At 29.5% G+C, this 23790-nt stretch overlaps 1 protein-coding gene across 1 annotated transcript; it reads left to right on the top strand.

Annotated features, from left to right (window-relative positions):
- Nucleotides 1-16977: 16977 nt before the first annotated feature.
- LOC129310474 (AP2/ERF and B3 domain-containing transcription factor RAV1-like) lies at nt 16978-18520 on the top strand. Its single transcript, XM_054952323.1, has one exon. It carries the CDS (start codon nt 17111-17113, stop codon nt 18296-18298), a length of 1188 nt encoding a protein of 395 aa, XP_054808298.1. The 5' UTR covers nt 16978-17110; the 3' UTR covers nt 18299-18520.
- Nucleotides 18521-23790: the final 5270 nt, after the last annotated feature.

The raw sequence follows: 23790 nt of genomic DNA, 5'->3' as shown, positions 1-23790 counted from the left end.
TTCATTTGCATGCAACCAGAGTGTATGACTTTTGAGACGCAACCAGGTCATTATTTATTGTCCTTACTCTCAAACATTTAATCTTCCTAGCCTTGATTTGACTCAGATATACACATCTAAAACTATCATTTTCATCAGGAAAAAATTTCCCACAAATTTTTTAGTCTTCCATATAAAGTTCTCTTTTACTTTTCCAAGAGGAGATTTAATTTGAGCCATTTAAAATTTATCCCCATTTTTATTTTTATTTTTTTAATTTTAAAATAAATGAAACATTAAATAAATGGTTTATTTGTTTGTTGACTTTGATTTCAATCTGCCAGCACCATTTGTGAAGCCTAATCCCATCTTAATATTTATCAAAAGTTTGTCAATAAGCTCATGCTTGTACATAGAATTTTGTGTTGGGTTAAGAGTTGATTATACTATTTCTCTAAACTATGAGCTGGCTTAATTGTGTGACACGCCTGTAATACTACAAGTTAATTATATTATTGATGATTATTGATGTTAGGTGCAATTATATGTTGGTCAAAAAAATGGTGCAACTGTATGATATAGATATATCAATTTACCAAGCATTAGGGCATTTAGCATACGATTTTAAATAAAACATAATCCAAAATTAGTAAGCAGAGAGATGAGAAAATTTTGAAGTCATATAATATGCATAAATATCTTTTTTGGATGGTAGGTTTATTGAGATAATTACTCCATCCGTCGCAGTTTATGACACAATTTTAAACCAAATTATACATAATAATAATAAATTGTTAAATACATTTTACAATTTTATTTTTTAAAAAACACAAATATAAATTTTTAAAGATATCTTTCATTTAATAAACATAAAGAGAGAGAATATAATAAGAAATAAAAGATGATATTAGAAGAGTATGTTTAATGAAATTTTATTTTTACCAAATTATTTTATATTTTGAAATACTAAATAACCCATAAAATTACAGAGGAAGTAGTAGTTAGGACTTAGGCATTGATGCATATCTAAGCTAAGCCAAAATCTATGCAATTTCACGCTTGCAAGTTGCCAATTAATTAATTAATATAATCAAATAATATCTTCCTTTTGACATAATTTCATGAGCATAACTGTGTTTGAGGACGACAGAACTATATATATATATATATATTAAATAATCTTTTTGTTCACATTTCACATATTAAATATAATAAATATCTTAATTTATATATTAAGATTTGTTTTTCAGAGAGAGAAAGAGAGAGAGAGGTTCCCTTAGAAGGGCATGACCTAGATGCTTAAGTTGTTGTAGAAATTTCTTTCTTTGTTTTTTTTTTTTTGGAAAAATTGGAAATCTAAGAAACAATTATATACTTTTATGTGGTTATGAGGTGTCCACATATGTGTCTTTGAAGCATGTGATGGAATGGCACCACAACTTCGAATAATGATCCAGATGGTTAAATTATTTAAGTCAGACTGATTGATTAAACAAACAATTTTTTGTCAATGAAATGAAATGTTTATTAGTATATTCCATATCAAGCTGGCTTATTCTTTTAATTAATTAATTAATTGTTAATGGTTGATTTGCATGAAAAATTACATCTTTTTTCCACACTCAACTGTTTGAGTAAGCATGTGGTCTTGAAATTAAAAAGAAGAATACTAAGGGCCTGTGTCGTTTATGTTCCAATCTTTTGTTTTAAATAAATATTTTATAATTCAATTTTTATAATTATTTTTCAAAATAAAATAAAATAAAAATCTACTTAGTTATGTTAATTTTAAAAATTTTTTAGAATTAAAAATAGACTAACAATAATGGTTGCATACGGTTGATAATGATGATTTATAAAAAAATTATTTAATCTACTATAATTTTTAATAATTAAATATAGTATATTTTAAAAGTAAGAAAATAAAATGAAAACAACCTGCCCAATTTTTTTTATTTTTAAAAATAAAAAACAGTTAAACAAAAACAGGCCCTAAAGTCCTCATTTAATAATTTTGTTCGAGGTAATCAAAGAAATAGGAATATGGATGACACTTTTTGCATCCTTCTATCTTTTTTCCAACATTCTAGATAACTTAGATATAAATCAATTTCAAGCATTGAAATTTGTATAAGACACAACATGTTTCAATATCATTAATTAATTTCCAAAAAATACACTTTTAATCCTATAATTTTATACAATATTTCAGTTTAATTCCTTAAATTTAGAAAAATATTTTTTCAATCATTGAATTATTTATGCCATTAATTTCATTATGAGAAAAATTTTAATATTATAATTTTAAATGAAAAAATTTAAAATAATGATCTTTCCATCCGATCATTTTTATTTTTAGAAATTAAATTTAATATATCAGTTATTGAAAGAGACACTTTATGAAATTTAAAAAAAAAAAATTGTGTAACGTTAGGGATAAAAACGCAATTTTCGCGTACTTTAAATTGTGGTTGTGCTTAAGAAATACGCAAAAGGACAAAGCCATTGACTTGGTTGACCTCGTTATCGGTGCCTACCAGAAGTCGCCTTCAATTTATGTCTCCAATTTCTTTCCTTAAAGGCTAAAGCTATTTCAATCTCACCCATATAATTATTGCCTCAGTTTTTTTTTTTTTTTTGAGTTTATACAAATCATTAGTCATCGATATATATATATATATATATATATCTATATATATTTAATTGTTGGCCCGTGCTATATGATATTCATAATTTAAACAAGACATGACTTTATGAATTTTATATGATATTTAAATAAATGTAAACATATGGAGAATCAGCCTTAGTTGGTAAAATTACGAGATATAAGTATTTACTTAGTCATTTATACCATGAATGAAATTCAAAATCAATATTTGATGACCTAAAGGATGAGTATTATGTTTATTAATTATGGTTTTTTTTATTAAAAATAATTTTATTTAATATACAATCGAGTACTCCCTTCATTCAAAAATGTAAGGTATTTTTTGAGGAGTTAGACGTTAAAAAATATAAAGTATTTTTAGTCTTTTAATGTGTACCTATTGTCTTTTTTTTTTTAGTTTTTCTATTAATAATGACTTTATATTTATTGTAAGGTGTTTAATAGGGATAAATATAAAAAATTAAGATTGGTTAAAAAGTAGATAATACTTTATAGAAGATGATATTTAATTAAAAATATTTTATATTTTTTAACAAATAAAGTATAAAATTAAATAATCACTCTATTATAAAATTAAAATCATTAAATTTAAATTGACTCTAACATTTCACATTATTTAAATATCATGCTTTTATTGGATGAATATGAATGATGTAATGCAACTAGTTCATTTAAGAATTTCTCAATTAATTACCTTATTGAGAATATAAATTAATTAAAAGTATTAAAGAAAAGAACTATGAATATGGTGTGTTAGTGTTTGAGTTCCTTTTATAGATAAGGATGAGGAAAAAAAAAAAAAGAAAAGGATCAAAATACAAATTAACTGGTCGTTGAAAAAAGGAGAGAAGATGGCATTATTAGTGTGTGAGGGAAACAGTTATCTGGTGGTAATCTATAATGGTGGCCAGCTAATGCACCGTCCACTTGGCACAAATTTTATTGCTCAATGTGATGTGATGTGATCACATCCGTTTATGCGTGCCATGTCGGCAACATAACTTCAGGGTCTCCGTCCATTTTCCTGGTCCCACTTGGATTTTTCCCCTTTTGTGACACTCCCACCTCACTCTTCGCCAAACTAATCCTCAAACAGTTTAAATTTATTTATTTTATAAAATATTATAAAACCAAAGGAGTGGAGGTGAGAAAAGAGGAATAAAATGAGAAAAAGAGTTGGGGAGAAAATTCAAATCTCTCGAGAAGCCTTTTGCATTAATCTATTTTCATTTATTTGGTGAAACTAAAATTTGATATAGCTTATAGTTTTATTAATTTATTATGTTATCAGTAAGAAATAAAGTTAAACTATATTTAGAAAAGATAGATTTTATTGATAAGCAGTGTATACCTCCCCCGGTCTTTAAAATTTTTTTAATTAGATTAGTAATATTAAATAAGTTTTTTTAAAAAAATTCTGAATAAATAATTTTAAAAAAATTATTCTAAAAAAATAATTTGAAAAACACAATCAAGTTGTTTTTCACCTTTTCTTTTTCTTCATCCATATGATTTTTTTTTGCATTTTATAATAAAACATCTATCTTGTTTAAATATTAGAAATAGTTTTTTTTGGTCCAATCAGTGTTTGTCATAACCTGGTTACACACACACACAAAAAACAATAATTCGTTATGCTAAACTACTCTGGACTAACATGTGAGTTTCATCAAATTGTGTCACAAAAAAAAAATCATCAAATTAAAGCAACGACTTTGATCCAAACAGACTTTTTGATCGAGTGTGTTGAATATATATCAACCAATGAAGCTGACTAAGTCTTAGATTTAATGTAATTGTTATATATATATATATATATATATAATAAGATTAATTATTGCTACCTCATATTCCCATGTGGAGGAAACTTGTCAACGTCACAAGTTAAGCCGATATAATTATTTTGCTATAAGAAAACATAGGAATAAAAACTTTTGAAAGGAAACAAGTTAAGAATGTAGACCTCAAAAAATGTATATTAAGAAAATATTTAAAATTGTAATTTCTTAAGAATAAATATTATCATCAAATTTCAGGGAAATAATTGCTAAAAATTGTAACCTTGGTAGAACTTATTACCAATTTTTTTATTAAACCCTAATAATAATTTTAACATGTTCTTTAATTTTCAATATTTAATAATTATTTATAATTATCCAAAAAATCTGTGGTTTGGTTGGAGAGAGTAAATGAAATTAAAGATTCTCATTGGGCAGGTCAAACCCGCAGAGAGAAATCAGAAAGCAAATTGGAATGTCCTATTCATTCTAGAGACTAGAATACTTGTAAAATTAAACCCATGGAAAATTCAAAGTCCTCGGGACGACGACCAGAAAAAATCAAAAATATCAACAATGGGCACTCCGTAATTTTAAAAAATCTGGGGACCTTAGTGCAATTTTCCAAGTCTGGAAGATAGTGCAATGTTATGTCCCACATTAAAAAAATTTAAAAAAAATTCTGATTATATAAGTAAGTGTACTATAAATTTTATAGATTAATTTTTTAAAAGAGAATAATAATCTTATAATAAAATAGTATCAAAAACAAATTTAAATTTACCTGTCTAGTGAGCCACTGATGACCAACGACAAATGAACTTAAAAAAAGTTTTAATTATATAAATAAGTATACTATATATTTAAGTGAGCTAGCATTTGAGAGAGAGAGAGAGAGAGAGTAATAATTCGGTAACAACAAGCTATTTGTTTCACATGACTGACCTTACCCCCTTCAGCCTATAGGATTAGTTATGTGGCACACAGGGGTACGGTGGGCCCTACACTACCCAACTGGCCATGAAGATCATATCGTAATCATTGTTGTTATTATTATAATTACTAAATAAATAATATGAAATTTAAAATAAAATGAAGAAAAGAGGTCAAGTTGGGGCGAAAGACGAAACGTACAGGATGGGGGTGAAGCTTGCTTGGTCAAGAAAGGCAACTTAGAGTTAGGGTTACACTTCAATTCCATGAAAGAATATGCCTATAAATTATTATTGTAAATATTTTTTTGCCAACATATAAATATATTGATATATTTATTTTGCCTAATACTACAAACTTTTCTGAGTAGAGCCCATCTGCTTTTACGATCACCTGATTACTATTGGTTGCTTTCTTTCTACCTATTTCCATTACACCAGCTGTACCTCTTGTTTTCTATCTTCTCATTGGTTTGGACTTTAGACCTCTAAATTCCTAACTTCAATCCATACATCGAAATTGGAAAATTGCAAATATAAGAAATAATAGTCCCTAAATTTTAAGAATTTCAAGAATTCAAAAAAAAATCCTAAATTTTAAAAAATAATTTTAATCTTTATAATTTTATTTTTTTAAAAAATATAAAGATAAATATTTTAAACATTTAAAATTATAAAAACTGAATGATTAAGTTAAAATTTCGAGGTTGAAGTTCAACGGAGTCATAATTATATTTTAATTGAATTAAAATTATAACAATCAAATAATTAATTTTTTAATTTTTTTTTATTATGCACAAGTATACTTGTATTAGGGACAATCCTATTGGAAATACTTTCAACTATTAAACATGGCTCACAATTTAATCTAATGAAGAAACATGTCGATTGGAACAAAGAATGAAGATGAGTAATTTTATGGAGAAATATCAGAAGAAGAATAAAAGGATTGAAGCAAAGATGCTTAAAGCCAGAAGTAGCTTTATTGGATCCTTTGATTATTCCTTTTTCCCACGAGATTGCCATTAATCTAATGGTTCTCGCCAACAAGGCTCTCTATTGTCTCTTTCATCTACAAATTGCATTTTATTGGAAAATCCAAATCCATATCTGAATCAATCAATTCTAATTTTCTTTCACGCACCTAGCTAGTTTTATACTTATATGTACAGTCTTAGGATAAGTTTTGAATAGTCAATAAACCAATAATAATGGTAATTAGAGGCTTTATGAGTTGTATTGCTGCTCTCAGCCTCATGATTCTTTGATACCATCACGTGGTTTGACGCGCAGAGCATGATCGCTGTCCTCGTCCTAGAGTATAGATCAAGCACACGTCCAAAGTTTTAATCTGTTCATTTTAAAATATTTATTTTTTTAAAATTTTTTTATATCTTTTTATCTGTGCTGTTAAATAAAATAAATATAACATTTGACTTATTCAAAAATACTCCTATTAAGTATTTAAGTAAGCAATTTTTTAAATAAAAGCTTAGATTTTTTTAAAAAGATTTACAGAAATATCCTGAGAAACAAATAAAATAAAATAAATAAGAGTATAATATATGTAGAGTTTTAAGAAAATGTTCAATATTGTGTTATGGAGGAAGCACATAAAGGCTAGATCAAATAAAAAGCAAGAATGGAGATTGATATAGTTGATAAGGATATAAATTATTTTCAGCATATTTTATTGATATTAAGAAAAGTCTTAAATTTTATAAATTTTATCTTAAAATTTAATAAGTTTTTGCCTCTATCTTCTAATAAAAACAAAAAAAAATTATTTTTAATCATTTTTTCTAACGTTTAATAAGGATAAAAATGTAAAAATGAACATATAAAATAGTATAGTATCTTATAAATATAACTAATTAATTTTCTCTCTCTATTATATAAATGGAATCAAAGGAATATATAAGAAAAGTATGAATCTTCAAATGTTATTGTTGTTTTGAATTTTTACGTAACTATATAATTGGGTCATATTCAAATATTATCGATATCAATTGAAGATAACTCTTTTAAATACGTTCTTTGCAAATACACAAACTCAATCTGAAAACCTTGTGTTTAAGTGATTACATTCCTTGTTACAAGAACCAAGGCATAATAGTAACTGATTTGGGAATTTATCTGATAAGTAATTTGTAATGCTGCAAATTAAATTAAATTGATATTCTGGATTCTGCAATGTAGTGTGAACAGACTGAAAAATAAAGAAGGGAAAGGGTAAGAAGCAAACAAGAATTCAAATAGAATTGCGTGAGGTAAAGGAAGCGTCAAGTGGACGCACAAGAAAGTTCCACAACACAACAAATATCTCATCGTAATCATCATTTTTCCTATGTTTGTGTTCCTTTTTCTTCTTCCTCTTATCACTCTTCATCATTTTTTTAAAATATTTTTTTTCATTTTAATTAATCTTTCTAGTATAATTGGACAATGCGTTAGTTATGGTAATTATTAATAATGGTGTGTGGATCACAAAAAGCAAAACTCCGTAGTTTAGCTGTCCAATTGAGTAGCACTACAAATCAAAGATTATCTTGATTACATATCCATTATGATCTGCTTAATTAACTTCTATCATCTTTTAATTACATTATCTTTGTATAATCTTCTGAGATAACTAAGAATCTTTTTTCTGTTTATGTGTTTATCTCCATCTATTTACTTAACATGTGATACCAGCATCAGCTTTTTCTTTTTCTTAATTTCTTTTTTTTTTAATTTTAATCATCACAAATTGATGTTCTAAAAACTGGAACAGACAATCTAGAAAGGTTAATGAGTCACGATTATTATTGTTCAATTAGTTAGTTCAACAGTCAAATTAATGACATTATAATTAAATAAAAATAATATTTATATGCACACATATATACATATATAAATTAATTTACTTTTTGTGAAATTAGAAAAACGATGACACGGCTCCAACGGCAAAGAAGGTCAAAAAAAGCTATGGGACAAATGCTTCTATCCTCTTTATGCCAATAGAATCAACAAAAAGAGAAAAAAAAAATCCCGTTTAAACAAAATTAAATTAAAGATATAAAGCTACTATGATGATGTGATCACAGTAGTCACAAAAACCCACAATTAACAATAATTAATTATTAAACCCTATTTAATTAGTATTGAGCATGCAATGTTGTCAAGTTTAATCTTGCTTTTGTACTTTGTGTATGTATATCTATGGGCTTTATGATAAATTATGTGTCGGTATTTTTAATTATTAATTAATTCCCACTCCACACCACCAAAAAGCATAAAAATCAAAGATTCATAGCTAAACAGTATGAGATTTCAGTTTCATCGATCCCAAGCCGTGTAGCATCTTTGTTTTTCAGTCTGTATGACGTGGTACTTTATTTGGCACGTGGGGGTGCCGACGGTGGATGACACATGGCATCGTAATCTGAAGCATTAAACTAAGCTATCACCGACTAGAAAAGCCAACCTTATGGAAGCACAAGAAATCTCAAGAATATAAGGGGATCAATGGTATTTAAAAATACACTTTATTCTCTTTTTTTTTATTACTCACAACTGTTACTTAATTAGAAACAATCTTTGTTTCAAGTAGAGTCAGATGTTAAATGAAAAAATGTGGACACTTTTTTTTAATAAAAATTCAAATTTTTATTTATCATTTTATCATTATGAATTACTAACACTGTTTACTAGACTCCATACTTATTGGTAAAATATATTCCCTCTATCTTAATTTATAAAATAATTTTTTACAAAACTATGAATATCAATAAAATTTATTAAATACACTTTACAATAATTTTTCACAATAAAAAATATAAATTCTTAAAAATATATTTTTATTTAATATAGTTTTAAATGATTAAAGAAATAAAGAGAATAAAAAGGAGGGAAGGGTAGCATTGAAAAGTATATTTAATGAAATCTTATTTCTATCAAATTATCTTATATTTTTAAATGATAAATTATCTTTAAAATTATCTTATAATTTATAATAGAGATAGTATTTTATTCTAACCTTTAAACTTTATGTGAAATAAAAATATTTATCTTTTTTCTTTTTGAATAACATGGTATTGATACTATCAAGTCCAATGGAAGCACGTCCTAACCCACTTGATTGAATTAGTTATTTTTAAAATTAATTTTTTCGTCTATAAAATTTGAATTATTGATGACCCTTAAAGGTGATCAGGTTTCATATACCTGATCCAATCACAGACACACTTTTTACTCTCTTTAATCCTCCCCTCATCTTATTATAGTTCCACTTGAATGAATGAGAAGGGCCTGGGATAAGATCATCAGGGAGCCTCCAATGCCTTTTGAGACTAATTGAGATTTATTTGTCAAAAAAGTTATAAATGCACTTTATTTGCGTTCACATTGTGATCTAAACAAGGTTAATTAAAAAAAAACACATTTATCGATCTGTGCGTGTGGTTTAAGACAGTGAAAGCAATAGGGAATTAATTAATTAATTAATAATAGTTATAATAAATCTATAGGTGAATGATCACATGTTGGTGAGCCAAATTGAAGGAGTGATTGCTTGGAAATCCATTAATTTAATTTTGTGAAGATGAAGATGATTAGAGATATGAAAAAGGCGTGACTAGAACTGCACCAAATAGTGATTAGCCTCCATCTGATATTGTTAATTAAAGGTCTTTAAACCATCATTACTTTAACAAGCTAATTAATTAATTAGGCTGTGAACAGAGTTTTCGACCTAACTTTGGTCAGCAAATTGCCTGAGAGGAATTGAAGCAAGCTAGCCGATCAAAGCCCAAGAAAGAGTAGATATTCTATTATTAATGATGATTTCTATGTGATTAATTTAATTAATCAACCAATCGAGAAGAAGGTAGATGGGATCAAAAGTGTTGGATTTCTGACGCACGCTTCATTTTCATCAGATTTGATTACGTGTATGTTGATTATTCTATTTAGCAGCCCCAAAAGGGGTAAGCCGACAATTGATCTAAATAAAATATATAATATATGAATAATTAAAAAAAGAAAAAGAAATCGTAATCGCATGTCTTTTCCTCGCAGTGAATAAACCAAAGACAAAAACACAAAAGAGAGAAGTTAAAAAAGCGACTTATAATTGGAAAAACAAGGAAAGCCTACGATTTTACCCCCCGTTGATAACACTATATTTGGAAAAAGCTAATTCAATTCCAAGTTATTAAATAACTTAGAATTAGAATAGAATAATGTCGATTTCAAATCGCTGTGGAATTTAATTACTACTGAAAATAGGGACCTAATTAAATCCTACATATATGTACACAAGATTATATTCATGCGTCTTTTATAGATATGATGATGAAAAAGATGCCATATTTAATTCTTTTAAGATTTTGTATTATCTTTCATGTGCTAATATAGATTTTGAAGATCTTTATATACCATGATCTGAGAGTGTGAAGCCAATGTTCAATGCTTTTTCCATAAAACCCTAGTATATGATAATATTCTCACAGTTAGTAGGTTTAGATAAAATGTATATCTTGAAAGTTAATTATGCTCATATTTTTGTGTTCGCCTTCTATCATGATCTTTTTCTGATGTTCTCTCTCCTAATGATATTCTAACACTATTGAACATGAGATCTGTTGATATTTTTGTACCTCATGCTTTATCTATTCACATGTATTAAAGAAACACCTTAGTGTTTGTAAAAAACATTTGATCTTTCCTATTTTACCCCAATACAAGTATCTAATTGGATCAATGGTTATTATTTTCTCTGACGATCTTTTATATATAATACACTTCTAACCATATCACTTCTAAAAATAAATCTCAATTTACCTTATTAAATATGTTTTCTTTAAAATATTCGTGTCTCTTGCGTGCAACATCATACTAATTTATAGAAAATTGCAAAAGAGTAAAATTGGAAGAAAATAATTAGAAAAAACATAACTTTTGATCTCTATATTTTTTACTCATATTTTATTATAAGTCCTGCACTTTTTCAGTTTTCTAATTCCCTATATTTTTATTTTTTAGTATTCTAAATTCTTTTAAGGTCCCTACACTTTTGTTTATTAAGGAACTTAAAATACAAAAAAAAAAGTACAAAAATTTATAACGAAATACGAGCAAATATCGGGATTAAAAGTTATGTTTTTTTCAAATAATTAATAGTACATTTCTGACACAAGGTAACTTATATAAGAATTGTGGGATATTTTTTCCAACTAAACTTAATCCAAAATTTTGACTCTCAATAATTTTACAAATTTTTTTTTAAAAAATTACTCTTATACTTCTCTATTTTAAATTATAAGACACTTTTAAATAAAATCTCACATATTAATAAAGCTCATTAAGTACACTTTACAATATTACTTTCTCAAAATAAAAATGTAAACTTTTAAAAATATCCTTCATTTAATATTTAATACTTCTTTGATGATTGATAAAAGAAAATTGAAGAGAGAGAATATATGGGAGGAATAATATTAAAAAACCATCATTAATAAAATTTTTTTTTATCAAAGTGTTTTATATTTTAAAACGCTAAATTTCCTTTTAAAATGTCTTCTAATTTAAAATGAAGGGAGTATTAATAAATGTAATTATAGAAAATATAATTTGACTAAACACCAAAAACCAATAATAATAGGATAAGGGGCAGAGAAAAAAGGGTGAAGAGAGAAGTAAATCAAAACCTAATTAATGATTGATTAATTAAGTACTTAAGTTAAGAGAAGTGAGAGAAGAGATACAAAAGAAGGCCAGGTGGCCTGCGGGGAGGAGCACGAAAAGGATGATAGAGCGTAGGAACAGGGAATGATAGCCTTTTTATAAAATTATCCGAATGTCAGTCCGAGACAGCGCATTCCCTTCCAACGTTCCCACTCGGCAGGAGTGGACGCTTCTGAAAGGACAACCTTTCCGTATCCTTCTGCTTCTCCTCCACAACGTACTTCTACTGCTCCTCTCCTTCCTTATTCATCAAGCCGTTAATTGAATCAGTCCAATTATAGCTATACTGATTTCAAACAAAACATTTTATTAATTGATTAAAATATTAGTTTAAGAATTTACTAGTTTAAGGATTTACTGATTCAACTAGCTAGCAAGATTGACATGATACTATGACATTGAGCCTGGCCATCAATAATTAAATTAAATTAGCCGGTTCCAACATTAAAAATCACAACTTCACATTATAAATACAATCATTTATTGGAGTTGAGAGACTCTCATATAGTCTCATTTTATTCTCTGTTTCCATTGGTAAGAAAATAACATAAAAGTCAAATTATGCCACTGAAACTCCTACGACGATACAAAAAAAGGAAAAAGAACATCCAAGTGGGTGCAAGTGTTTATATCGGAATTAATTTATATCTTTTTTTTTTCACATGACAGATAGAATGCAAGGAATAAAGGTGAGATCTTGAATGTGTGTGTATATATATATATATATATAAAACTCGAATTTAAGAATATTTTATGAGACCCTGTATTTTATAATCAGTGTTTCGAGAGCCTTAGCAGTATGCTCTGGTAATATGTGAAAAAAAAAATGACACGGAATGGAGGACAGTTAGGCATATTTATGAGAGAAATAAAATATAATGTGCGATGATGGGTCGTCCAAATTAAATTGAAAATTAAAAAAAAAAGAATATTAAGAGGGAGAGAAATAAATTGATAAAGTAGAAGAAAACAAAATGTAAATCGAATAAAGAATGCAACAGAAACAAAACAATTATTGTGGGTAATATAATTTGTATACGCGGGAAATAATAATTGAGTTAAGCGTGGATTTATCCAAATTCATGGGGCGCAAGTATATTGGAATAACCTTGGTGGGAATCTGTCTGTCTCATTCTCTCTCTATCACTATCTCTATTCGTGGGTCCCACCCAAAACCAAAACCATTGAAGAAGGGCTCGATTATGAAAACAAATAAATAACCCACCGTCTTCCATGCCTCGGTTTTGATCCACTTGTCCATGTGGGACCCACATCAAGGCTCAGGACTTTTCCGTACACTGCATCCTCTATTTAATTAATTATTTTTATTTATTAATTATAACGGATATAGTATAAACTAATAGAGTAATAGTAGTTAATAGCTGCTACTTTCTTATCAATACTAATAATAGCAAGTTCATTACAAATAATTAATTGCGGAATCTAAGTGATAAGTGTCTGAATGTCACGAGTTGGAGTTGAATTTAATTTGAATTCAAATTGAGATGTAATATTAGATACCAAATGGTTCACAAATTTTTTTTTTTGCATTTTTACAAGGTTAATTAATCCGTCGCAATTTGAGCATGCTGATAAAACGGAGCGATTGAATAAAATGATTCGCGTGTGTGTGTGTGTGTGTGTTTTTTTTTTGTTGGACAAAAAAGGATTCATATACATTGGGAGGAAAAATGTGTGTGTGTGTAGGGGCAACACAATGGTTGTCTGAATCTGTAGCATAATCCGAAGTCTTTGTTACGATAAGATGCTTCGTTTTGGTTTTTGGGACAGAGAATGCATGGAGCAAAACAAGACGAGCCCCACACTTCACAAATGAAACGTCCCCGGTTTTATTACAGCACAAGGGGGGATATATATATATATATATGTATGTATGTATGTATGTATGTATGTATGTATGTACTATAGAAGGATTATGAAACGGATGGTTCTTTTTGTGGGAAAAACTAAAACAAACACAAAGGAATCATCACACCTTAATTCTATTTTAAAAAGCAAATGAAGATGCTTGGAATGGAGACGAGTACGCCCCTTAATCATCAACTCGTGATTCGCTTTTAAGGCGATAGGAATAGAAGTGATATGCTTGGGAGAGCTAGCCCACTTAGAATGTAACTTAATTGGATTCGAATTAATTAAATCTTTCAGTTTCGAATACCGGCTGATTTGTTACTAAAAAAAAAAACCAATATTTAGAGAGATAAACAAGCATTATTATGATGATAATCTCGGAGGGGGGGGAATCTGGTGCGAGAATAGATATAATCATTATCATTAGTATGTGAAGACTTTGGATGAACCTGGAGAACAAGACAGACTGAAACTGAGGAAGGAAGAAGCCAAAGAGGGAATTATTTATGTTGGGATGGAATTTTCATGCTCATTATGTAGTACATCACAGTTCCAAGAGACTATATCCATCCATGCCTGTAAGTGTAGGCCCCACAACCCATCCAACTGGAAAAATCTTGTTTCTATTTCTTTCATCCACTTTCCCCACAACGTTTATCTGCAGCCTTATTGGTCCAGCAAAAGCAAACTACAAATAATAGAGAAGATCCTGATGAGCAAGCAGCAGCACCAGATAAGATAGATAGATACATATATACATCACATTTATTTTTTATGTGCATGATCACCTGACTTGATCAGATTCGACCATTGTGATGCCTAAGTGTGAGTGACTAATTCTCTCACTGATGTTTTTGCATTCACACAAAATCAAACTTAAATCCTCATACTTTAACGATTACAATATCTTTTACTAGGATCAACCTCAGGTAGTATCTCACATAGATTTGATTAAAAAGAGAAGATTAATTAAGAGAGATGGTGAAGGGAAGTGTATAAGTTGTATAAGCAGTGACAGAGCTAGGACCTTAAGTTAGAAGGTGTAGAATAATTTAATAAAAAATTAATATTTTTTTAAAAATAGTAATAATTATGCTAGAGTTAAAATTATAATAATATAAATAAATTCATCATCATTTTTATATTTTAAAAAATTATATTGAATAAGTTGATATAGTTTTTATTATAAATATGTTCTTCATGTCTTATTTAAATTATTAAAATATTATATATCTAATAAATTTTTAAATTTAAATATTTTTTATTTAGTTAAAAGAAATAAAATATTAAAATAAAGGTGTAAAGTTAGAAATTTTACATTCTTTATTTATAATTTTTTTCAAAGTAAAAACGCACTTACACTCCCTCACCCCAACGTGGCTCCGCCACCGTATATAAGGCTATGGCAGGAAAGTTCAGGGGGGATGAACTTCAGTGAAGGAAGGTCCACCCCTCATGTGATTGCCATCAAACCTGGGCCCTACCCCACATACACTCCCCACAACTCTCACATACCCTCACCGCTCGCTTTCACCCCTTGCTTCGTGTCAAATATTAATTATTATATATACTTTTCATTTATTATTATCATTTTTCTTTTTTTAACATAGTACCAGATTATTTCTAAAAGGAAGGTAAAAGCATTTTTTGGTTAAGTCTTCTTTTCTGCTAAAAAAATTTGAGAGGAATGGATCTTTGGACCACAGAAATATTTCTTCCAGTACCATTTAAAAGGTAAAAAAAAATAAAAATATTTTTTTTACTTATAAGACATTTTATTGACTAATTTTTGTTACAAAATTTTCTCCTTATTACCGTTAAATAGTTTTGAGTGACCAACTGGTGCAATTCTTAATGGAGGGAATTATGACTGTTTAAGCATGATATCTTCAGTCCAAGTCCATGTAAATACATTAGACGTCTTTGGGAGAGTTATTTTCAATTGAGCTTGGCAATATTTAAATTTGACTTAACTAAATATTAATGAGAGAAAATATATTATTAAAGTATACATATTTAATAGGCACAAAGTCTGAAATGTTTTTAAATTTTTAGAGAGAGTTGATACGTTTTAAATTTTTTTATTCCATTAACATACATTATAAATGACTTATAGATAGGGTTGAAATGAGTACTATTCACATAAGAAAATTATGGCTTTATAGACTAATAAATATTAGTTTAGTTAATAAAGATTTGACCTATATATAACTTGCAAGATTGATAGTTCAAATTTTATTATCGATATAAAGATCTGGTTGACGGGCAAATGCCCTCATTGATAAGTTTTGAGATTTTACTCACCTATACTTTTTTAAACAAAAAAGTGGCAAATTTATACTATAAAGAAGATTTTTTTGGGTCATATTTAAAAATTATCTCATTAAATTTTTATTGTAAATTTCTCCATTTAACCCCCATTGAGTGTTGGAGAGAAAAAATATATTATTAAAAATATATATATATATATATATCTATATATATATATTTAATAAGGGAAAATTTAAAAATTATTAAATTTTTATATAAAGTTAATAAGTTTTAAAATTTTTTTAATTATGATAAAATATGTTAGAAGTGTTTTATAAATAGGATTAAAAAGTATATTTACAAACTCAACCAATACTGTTTGTAAATAATTAAACATAGAGGGGGTTGTGTTTGATTTTATTAATCTGGGTGCATCTTGATTGTTGCCACCAAAGGAGGCTGGGCACAGGGCATGAATCTTCCAGGCTAGTTCCTTAAACAACAGTTAACACCCTCCAGCTGAGTTGACTGACCCACCCTAGTCCTCATCCTCATATATATCTTCCCTACATACTCACATACACACAATTATTATTACCAATTAATAATAAAGCAGATAACAGTGTCCACGGCCCTCATTTTATAACTTTCCCAATTACACATTTATTTTCTTCTCATTTCATTCACATTATTATATTGCATTCACTCCTTCCCCCACCCCCCCTTCCTAAAAATATATATATATCCCTTCTCTTCCCCTATATCCCCACACTTACTCTCTCCTGCTTCCTAGTCAAAAAAAATCAATACCTTCTTCTTCTTCGCTCTCTCTCTCTCTCTCTCTCTCTCTCTCTCGTCTTGTCCTTTTGCTTTACTCTCACACGCACCATAGCTACGGAACAGACATGGATGCGAGTAGCTGCGTGGATGAAAGCACTACGAGTGATTCGGTGTCCATATCGCTTTCTCCGGCGAATACTACTGTTTCCCTGCTCGACGTGACGCCTCAAAAGTCATCGCCGCCGCTGCCAACCAACAGTCTCTGCCGGGTCGGCAGCGGTGCCAGCACTGTTGTGGATTCCGATAGCGGCGGTGAAGCTGAGTCCCGGAAACTGCCGTCGTCCAGGTACAAGGGTGTGGTGCCGCAGCCCAATGGACGATGGGGGGCCCAGATATACGAGAAGCATCAGCGCGTTTGGCTGGGCACGTTCAATGAGGAAGATGAGGCTGCGAGAGCCTACGACATCGCCGCCCAGAGGTTCCGCGGCAAGGACGCCGTCACCAACTTTAAGCCCCTCAACGGGAACAGCTCCGACGACGATATTGAGACCGCGTTCCTTAGCTCGCATTCCAAAGCCGAGATCGTGGACATGCTGAGGAAGCACACCTACAATGACGAACTCCAGCAGAGCAAGCGCAACCGCAGATTGGCCGGTGGAAGCTTAGGGAAGTTGCGAAAGGACGACGGCGGAGGGTTGTGCTTCGAGCGGACTCAGAAAGCGCGGGAGCAGCTGTTCGAGAAAACCGTCACGCCGAGCGACGTGGGAAAGCTGAATCGGTTGGTGATACCCAAGCAGCACGCGGAGAAGCACTTCCCGTTGCAGAACGGAGGCGCTTCTTGCCCGGCGGCCAAGGGGGTGCTTCTGAACTTCGAGGACGATGGAGGGAAAGTGTGGAGGTTTCGGTACTCGTATTGGAACAGTAGCCAGAGCTACGTGCTGACGAAAGGTTGGAGCCGGTTCGTGAAGGAGAAGAACCTGAAAGCCGGCGACGCGGTCAGTTTCCACAGGTCAACCGGACCGGAACGCCAGCTCTACATTGACTGGAAAGGCCGGAATAACCAGAGAGTAGGTGGTGAAGGGACCGGAATGGAGGGGTTGTACAACTCAGTTGGACCGGTGGTGGAGCCGGTTCAGATAGTTCGGCTGTTTGGGGTGAACATTCTGAAAATGCCGGCGTCGGATTCTGTTGGTGGGAGCTGCCACGGCAAGAGGAAAGAGATGGAGCTGTTAACGTTAGAGTTTAGCAAGAACCGAAATAATTGGAGCTTTGTAACGTTTGTTTTCATTTTTATTTTTGGTGTAATTTTCTGAAATTTGAAATTTTGTGGGGAAGGAAGAAAAGCAGGTGGAGAAAAACAGGGGTGGGGGTAGAAGAGGAAAGTGGTGGTGGTGTTAGTTGCAAATTGCAAGTTGCAAGTTGCAAAAAAAAGGTGAATTGTATAATAGTAAGAAAGAAGCTGAAATTAGGTGCAGAAAACAACCTGTATAAAAAAAAGTGACCCAAAACAAAAAAAAAAACTGTTCATTCGTATCTGTTCATGTGTGTAATAATTCAGCAACTTCTGAACTTTGAGTCTCTTTCCCATGTTTGGAGGCACACAGGCATGGATTGGAGTGTCCAAAAATCAACCAAACGGATAAGCATTAGTCATCTATATATATATATTACATCTGCACAGCAGGTCTGTGTTGCACGAATCAAATCATGATACCATAAAGTTTTAATCTTTAGGATAATGCCGTATGCCATGGCTCTGAAACCACTTGTTAAGGTGACATGATTTCTTATTAGCTGCTTATTTGAGAAAGAATGGGGAAAGAGAAGAAGAAAAGATGGGATGGGAGGAGACAAAATGTGAAATAGTTAAAGAAAGGGAGGATGGTTGGCAAGTGGCAAGATGAGAAGGGAGGATGAAGAATAGTATATGAGAGAGAGAGAGAGAGAGATGGGCCAATGGGAAGAGAAGGGGAAACCTTTCATGGTACGTCGTTGTTGGAAGAGTCAACTTTGCTTTTTTTTTTTTTTTCTTTGCCATCATTTTCCCACTTGTTGCCTCCCTTCTCCTTCCTCCATGTCCTCATCATCAATGTATGTCCTTCTATCTCCCTCCTCCTCTTCCCAATTTGCCTCAATCTAATCCAAAATATCATCCCCCTCACTCACTCATCCTTCCTTATTCTAAACAAAAGAAAAACAGACATAATTATAAATAAAACCTCGGAAAATTGATTTCATTAACATACAAGTATTTATCAACTAAAGGAGCTAGATTATAAACAAAATTGCCATGCACACACACGCACCAAACTTGAGATAAGTCGCACTATTTTTCAGTTGGTTTAAGTTGGCTTTTATTTTTTGTTGTTTTATTATTAGAAACATAACTATATTATCATTTATTAACTTTTTCTTTTGCTTTAAGCATTTCCATACGTCCACTTTACATTCACAATTTTTCGAAGAATTAATAATATATTTATATTACAATTTATCTAATGAAAAAATTAAATTGAAATTTGGTACATGAATGAATTATGTATTGGGTTTTATTAGGAAATGAAATTTATTTTATCATGGGAGAGATTGACAAAAGATAAAATTTTTATTTAACATTAAGGTCAGTTTGGAATTTTTAATATAGGATAGGGATATTTTGGTCAAAATATAATTTCTTTCCTTCTTAAGTACCCATCTTTACCATCCAAAAAATGAGAATGGAACGACTCTTCCTCTCCTTCAAAATGCCCCTACCAAATGCTTCCATAGGAAGCTTAGTCCCATTCTATCATCATCAATTCCTTGTTTTTTTTTAAATAAAAAACAAATGATCATACACACAAAGTACAGCATGCTCCTTCCATTTCTATTTACATGGTATAATGAGAAGATTTTTTTGTGTGTGTTCTATTTATAAGTCACATCATTAAATTTTCATCATACGTTTCCCTTCTCACCCTCTATTAAATATAAAAAAATTGTTAAAATATATATATTTATTAAGAGTAAAGTTGAGAACTTGTTATTTTTAGATAGAATTTATAAGTTTTAAAATTTTTTTTTGATTTCAATAAAACATGTTAAAAGTAATTTATAAATAAAATCAGATGAGTGAATGCTACTCACTTTATTTCAAATTGTAAGATAATTTGAGATAAGAATATACATACTAGTAAAGCTTAGTAATAACTCTTTACAACCTTATTTTTTTTAAGATAAAAATATAAAATTATCAAAATGCCTTTCATTTTAATTATTCTCTCTTCCCTTAAAGGTAATAAATAAAAATATTATAATTTTTTTATTTCTGTCAAATTATCTTACATTTTGAGACAACAAAATACTACTAAAATTAATTTTATAATTTAGGACGGAGGTAATATATATTGTAAATATATATGTATTATATATTGTAAAATACATGTATGATTAAGAAAAACAGAAAACATGTCTCTAAATCTAACTCAATTATTAATGTTCCACAAAGATTTTAAAGTTTAGATTTTTTTTTTTTCCATGTATGAGATGTGGGGTGAAATAGTTACTTTGTGAGTGCTCTCGCCACATCCAAAACATTTGTTATGCATTTCTCAAATGTCTTAAATGTTGCTTTTAGGGTCAGAGACAGAAACAAACCAGGGGCTCCTTCCTACACCTGTTTGTTTGGTTTTTTTTTTTAAATTAAATTTGTTTTCATAAAATTTTCTTAGGTTTTTAAATTTAACAGAGAACATTAAAGGAATCCGAAACAGATAATCCAATTTTTGTTTCTATGCATGTAAATAAACAAAAGAAGAAATTACTGATAAAATATAAACCTCGATGACGTGACTTGTTAATTAACCTGTCCTTTAATGTTGAAAAAGAATATCAGGAAAAAAATTAATCAACGACCATGTAAACCTTAGATATAGATAAGGATATGATGATGGATCACATTCTAAATTAAAAATAACAAACAACTCAGTGGCCTGGAAAATGTTCATTCCAATTCGATCGTCATCAAGTTTATGTCAACATAACAACATTCAATGGCAAATTTGACTAATAATCCTCATTTTTATTACTGAAAATACAATAATTCCTTTTCGAACTAATGAAATATTAATAATTAAGTTGTCAATGAATAATCTAATTAATCGTAATATATATCCTCTGATAGTTTTACCTCTAAAATCAAACTCTTAAAAATTCCATCGTCGCCAAATTAATTAAGTTCATGATTCTTCATCCAGCTGATTGCCCGCTAGTTTTATCATTTATAAGCATTTCCCGTTAATTAATCTTTATGCAATTATCAATGTTTCCCAAGATAAATTTAAAACTCAGAAGCTGCTAATTAATTTATTACTGCTGACTATACTAATCTATACGAAATTTTAAAAAGAAAAATCAAAAGTTTAAGTTGACATTTCTTTAGTCAAAGCACCATATTAAATTTGGTCGAAGTTGGTTAGAGATTGAATAGCATCGTTCTTTGTTGCCCCCACATTTTTTTCTTAGAGCTGTGAAAAATAATCTACTTAATTAATTACCCAATAAGTTTAATATTTTATAGGTGGGGGATTAATGATATGCTACTAATAAAGTAAGGCTGTAAGAAGGGGTCCCATATGGAAGCTGGAAAGTCTTAGTCTGTTAATTCTGAAATCTCTCACGTCTTTTTTTTTTTTAATCATAAACTTTTTATGAAGTTATATATATATATATATATATATATATTTTTTTCCATTTTTTGCCTCTTAATTAAGAAAATTTTATAACTGTAAAAAATTCCTGTAATAAGCTCTAATTAAGATCTGGACTAAGATCAAACGCATATGACAGAGTAAGTTTAGCCCCGTGGAGGATTTTTATTTTAGGGTTTGAATACTTCAATTTCAGTAACTTCTTGCGTCGACGCATGCAAAATGACGTGTAGGACTTGTATGCATGCACGTCTTCCTAATTATTTCTCTTTATATCAATTATAATTTCTGCTTGTTGGTTGTTCATGATAAATCCACTTCATATTTAAATCATAGAATTGATTGTAACTAAATCCCTAAACTTAATTATAATCTCATTTTACTTCAAAGGAATAAAAGAAAATCAATTGTATAGTAAAAAATGTCACAAGATTCCATAAATTGATAGATTATCACGGCAATCTTCTGGATTGCAAATATTATAAACCTTCTTATCATTCTTCAAAAAGAAGTTAAAGAACTAGTTTCTCATTATTCCTAACTTGGAAACCGAGTCCATGACCTCTATTCATAGATTTAAATTTGTAACATTTGTAATTTGAACTACACATTAATTCCATAATAATTACACTCCTTAAGCCTTCAAATTAAACATTTTCAAGTAGAACACTTTATTTAGGCCAAATTATAACAATGGCCACTCATTTTTAATATTTATATGTGTAGCCTCATATGTTGAATTTTATTTCAACACCGCTCACTAACATGGCACTAATATGGATTGAATCTAGTAAAATAGATCAATCTTCCATAACATGATGAATCACAGTTTATTTTTTTTTTGTTAAACGAAATGTTTATATTTAATGCTTGACTATATTTCAAACATTATTATCTCCCATAAGAAAATATTCACGTATAATAAAAAAAATTATAAGGGTCTCTTGTTAATAATTATTAACAAAGTGATCATTTTTTGCGTCTCGTTTTTATTTCAGATTAATAATAGCATTCACTTTTTCATTAATCATTCTATAATCGATCTCTATATAAATTTAACAAGTTTAATTGTTCGTTTCATCGAGATTCTGATTAATATCATAATAATTAGTTAATTAAGCATGTTTGGCGTGTTGGAAGGTAGGCACACAAACATGACACAACCCTCCAGGCAACTGCTTTGATTTGCTTTAGGTCAATCATCTACGCTAAAGCCATTATGGCTTGTTTTGCCTTCACCTTTATATCCTTTTCAAATCGAAAAGATATACATATATATATATATATATATATATATATATATATATATATAACACATGAAATTTGAGATGACTTGAGCTATTGTAATTGACTGTAATTGTTATTGATATATTAATATTTAATTAATATATTTTACACAATCAAGTACCTATGGCTCAATGCGTTAGTACAACAATTTTGTTATTAAGCAATGAATTATAAGAGGATGGAAGGGTTAACGTTATATAGAAGTACTCCATCTAATTGTTTTTATAAGTTTCTCTCAACATTTTTACCGAAATTTAAATAAGGAGATATTTATAAAAATTCATTAATTTTGTCTGAAAATTAATAAGACTTTCAATTTTATCCTTACAAAATTGATCCTTTGTGAAGCCGAAGAGTTAAATTTACAGAAACGTAAACTAACATTGGGCAATATAGGAAAAATGTAAAAATATCCTATATGATACCTTATAAAAAGGACAAAAAAAATTCTTTTTCAAGTACCAATAAAAGAAAAAAAATAAACCGGAGGGAATAATTTAGAAGTTGAGTTGAATCGTTATGATTAATCACTACTTCGAGAAAGAAATGCAATATCGAGGATACAAGAAATTGTTATTAACCGTCTTTTTCTTTTTTACATCTAATCGAAATTAATTTCAAATTCTAAACAATTTAGTACAAAAAAAGTTCAAACTGTAGTATACCCTTTTCCATTTTAGTTTACTCTATATTCTATGCATCACTAGCAAGAACCTTTTTCCATATTAGAAGCTGATTTTTGCTCTTGAAAGTAATATACTCTCTCGGTTAAAAAATATAAGGCATTTTTAACTAAATCTCACTCTTAATAAAATAATTACCTACTTTTA

Source organism: Prosopis cineraria, unplaced genomic scaffold (assembly GCF_029017545.1).
Source record: "Prosopis cineraria cultivar Desert tree isolate PC_DT_omini unplaced genomic scaffold, ASM2901754v1 PC5, whole genome shotgun sequence".
NCBI lineage: Eukaryota > Viridiplantae > Streptophyta > Magnoliopsida > Fabales > Fabaceae > Prosopis > Prosopis cineraria.
The sequence above is the reverse complement of the archived record's forward strand: the minus strand, read 5'-3'. Positions and strand labels throughout refer to the sequence as shown.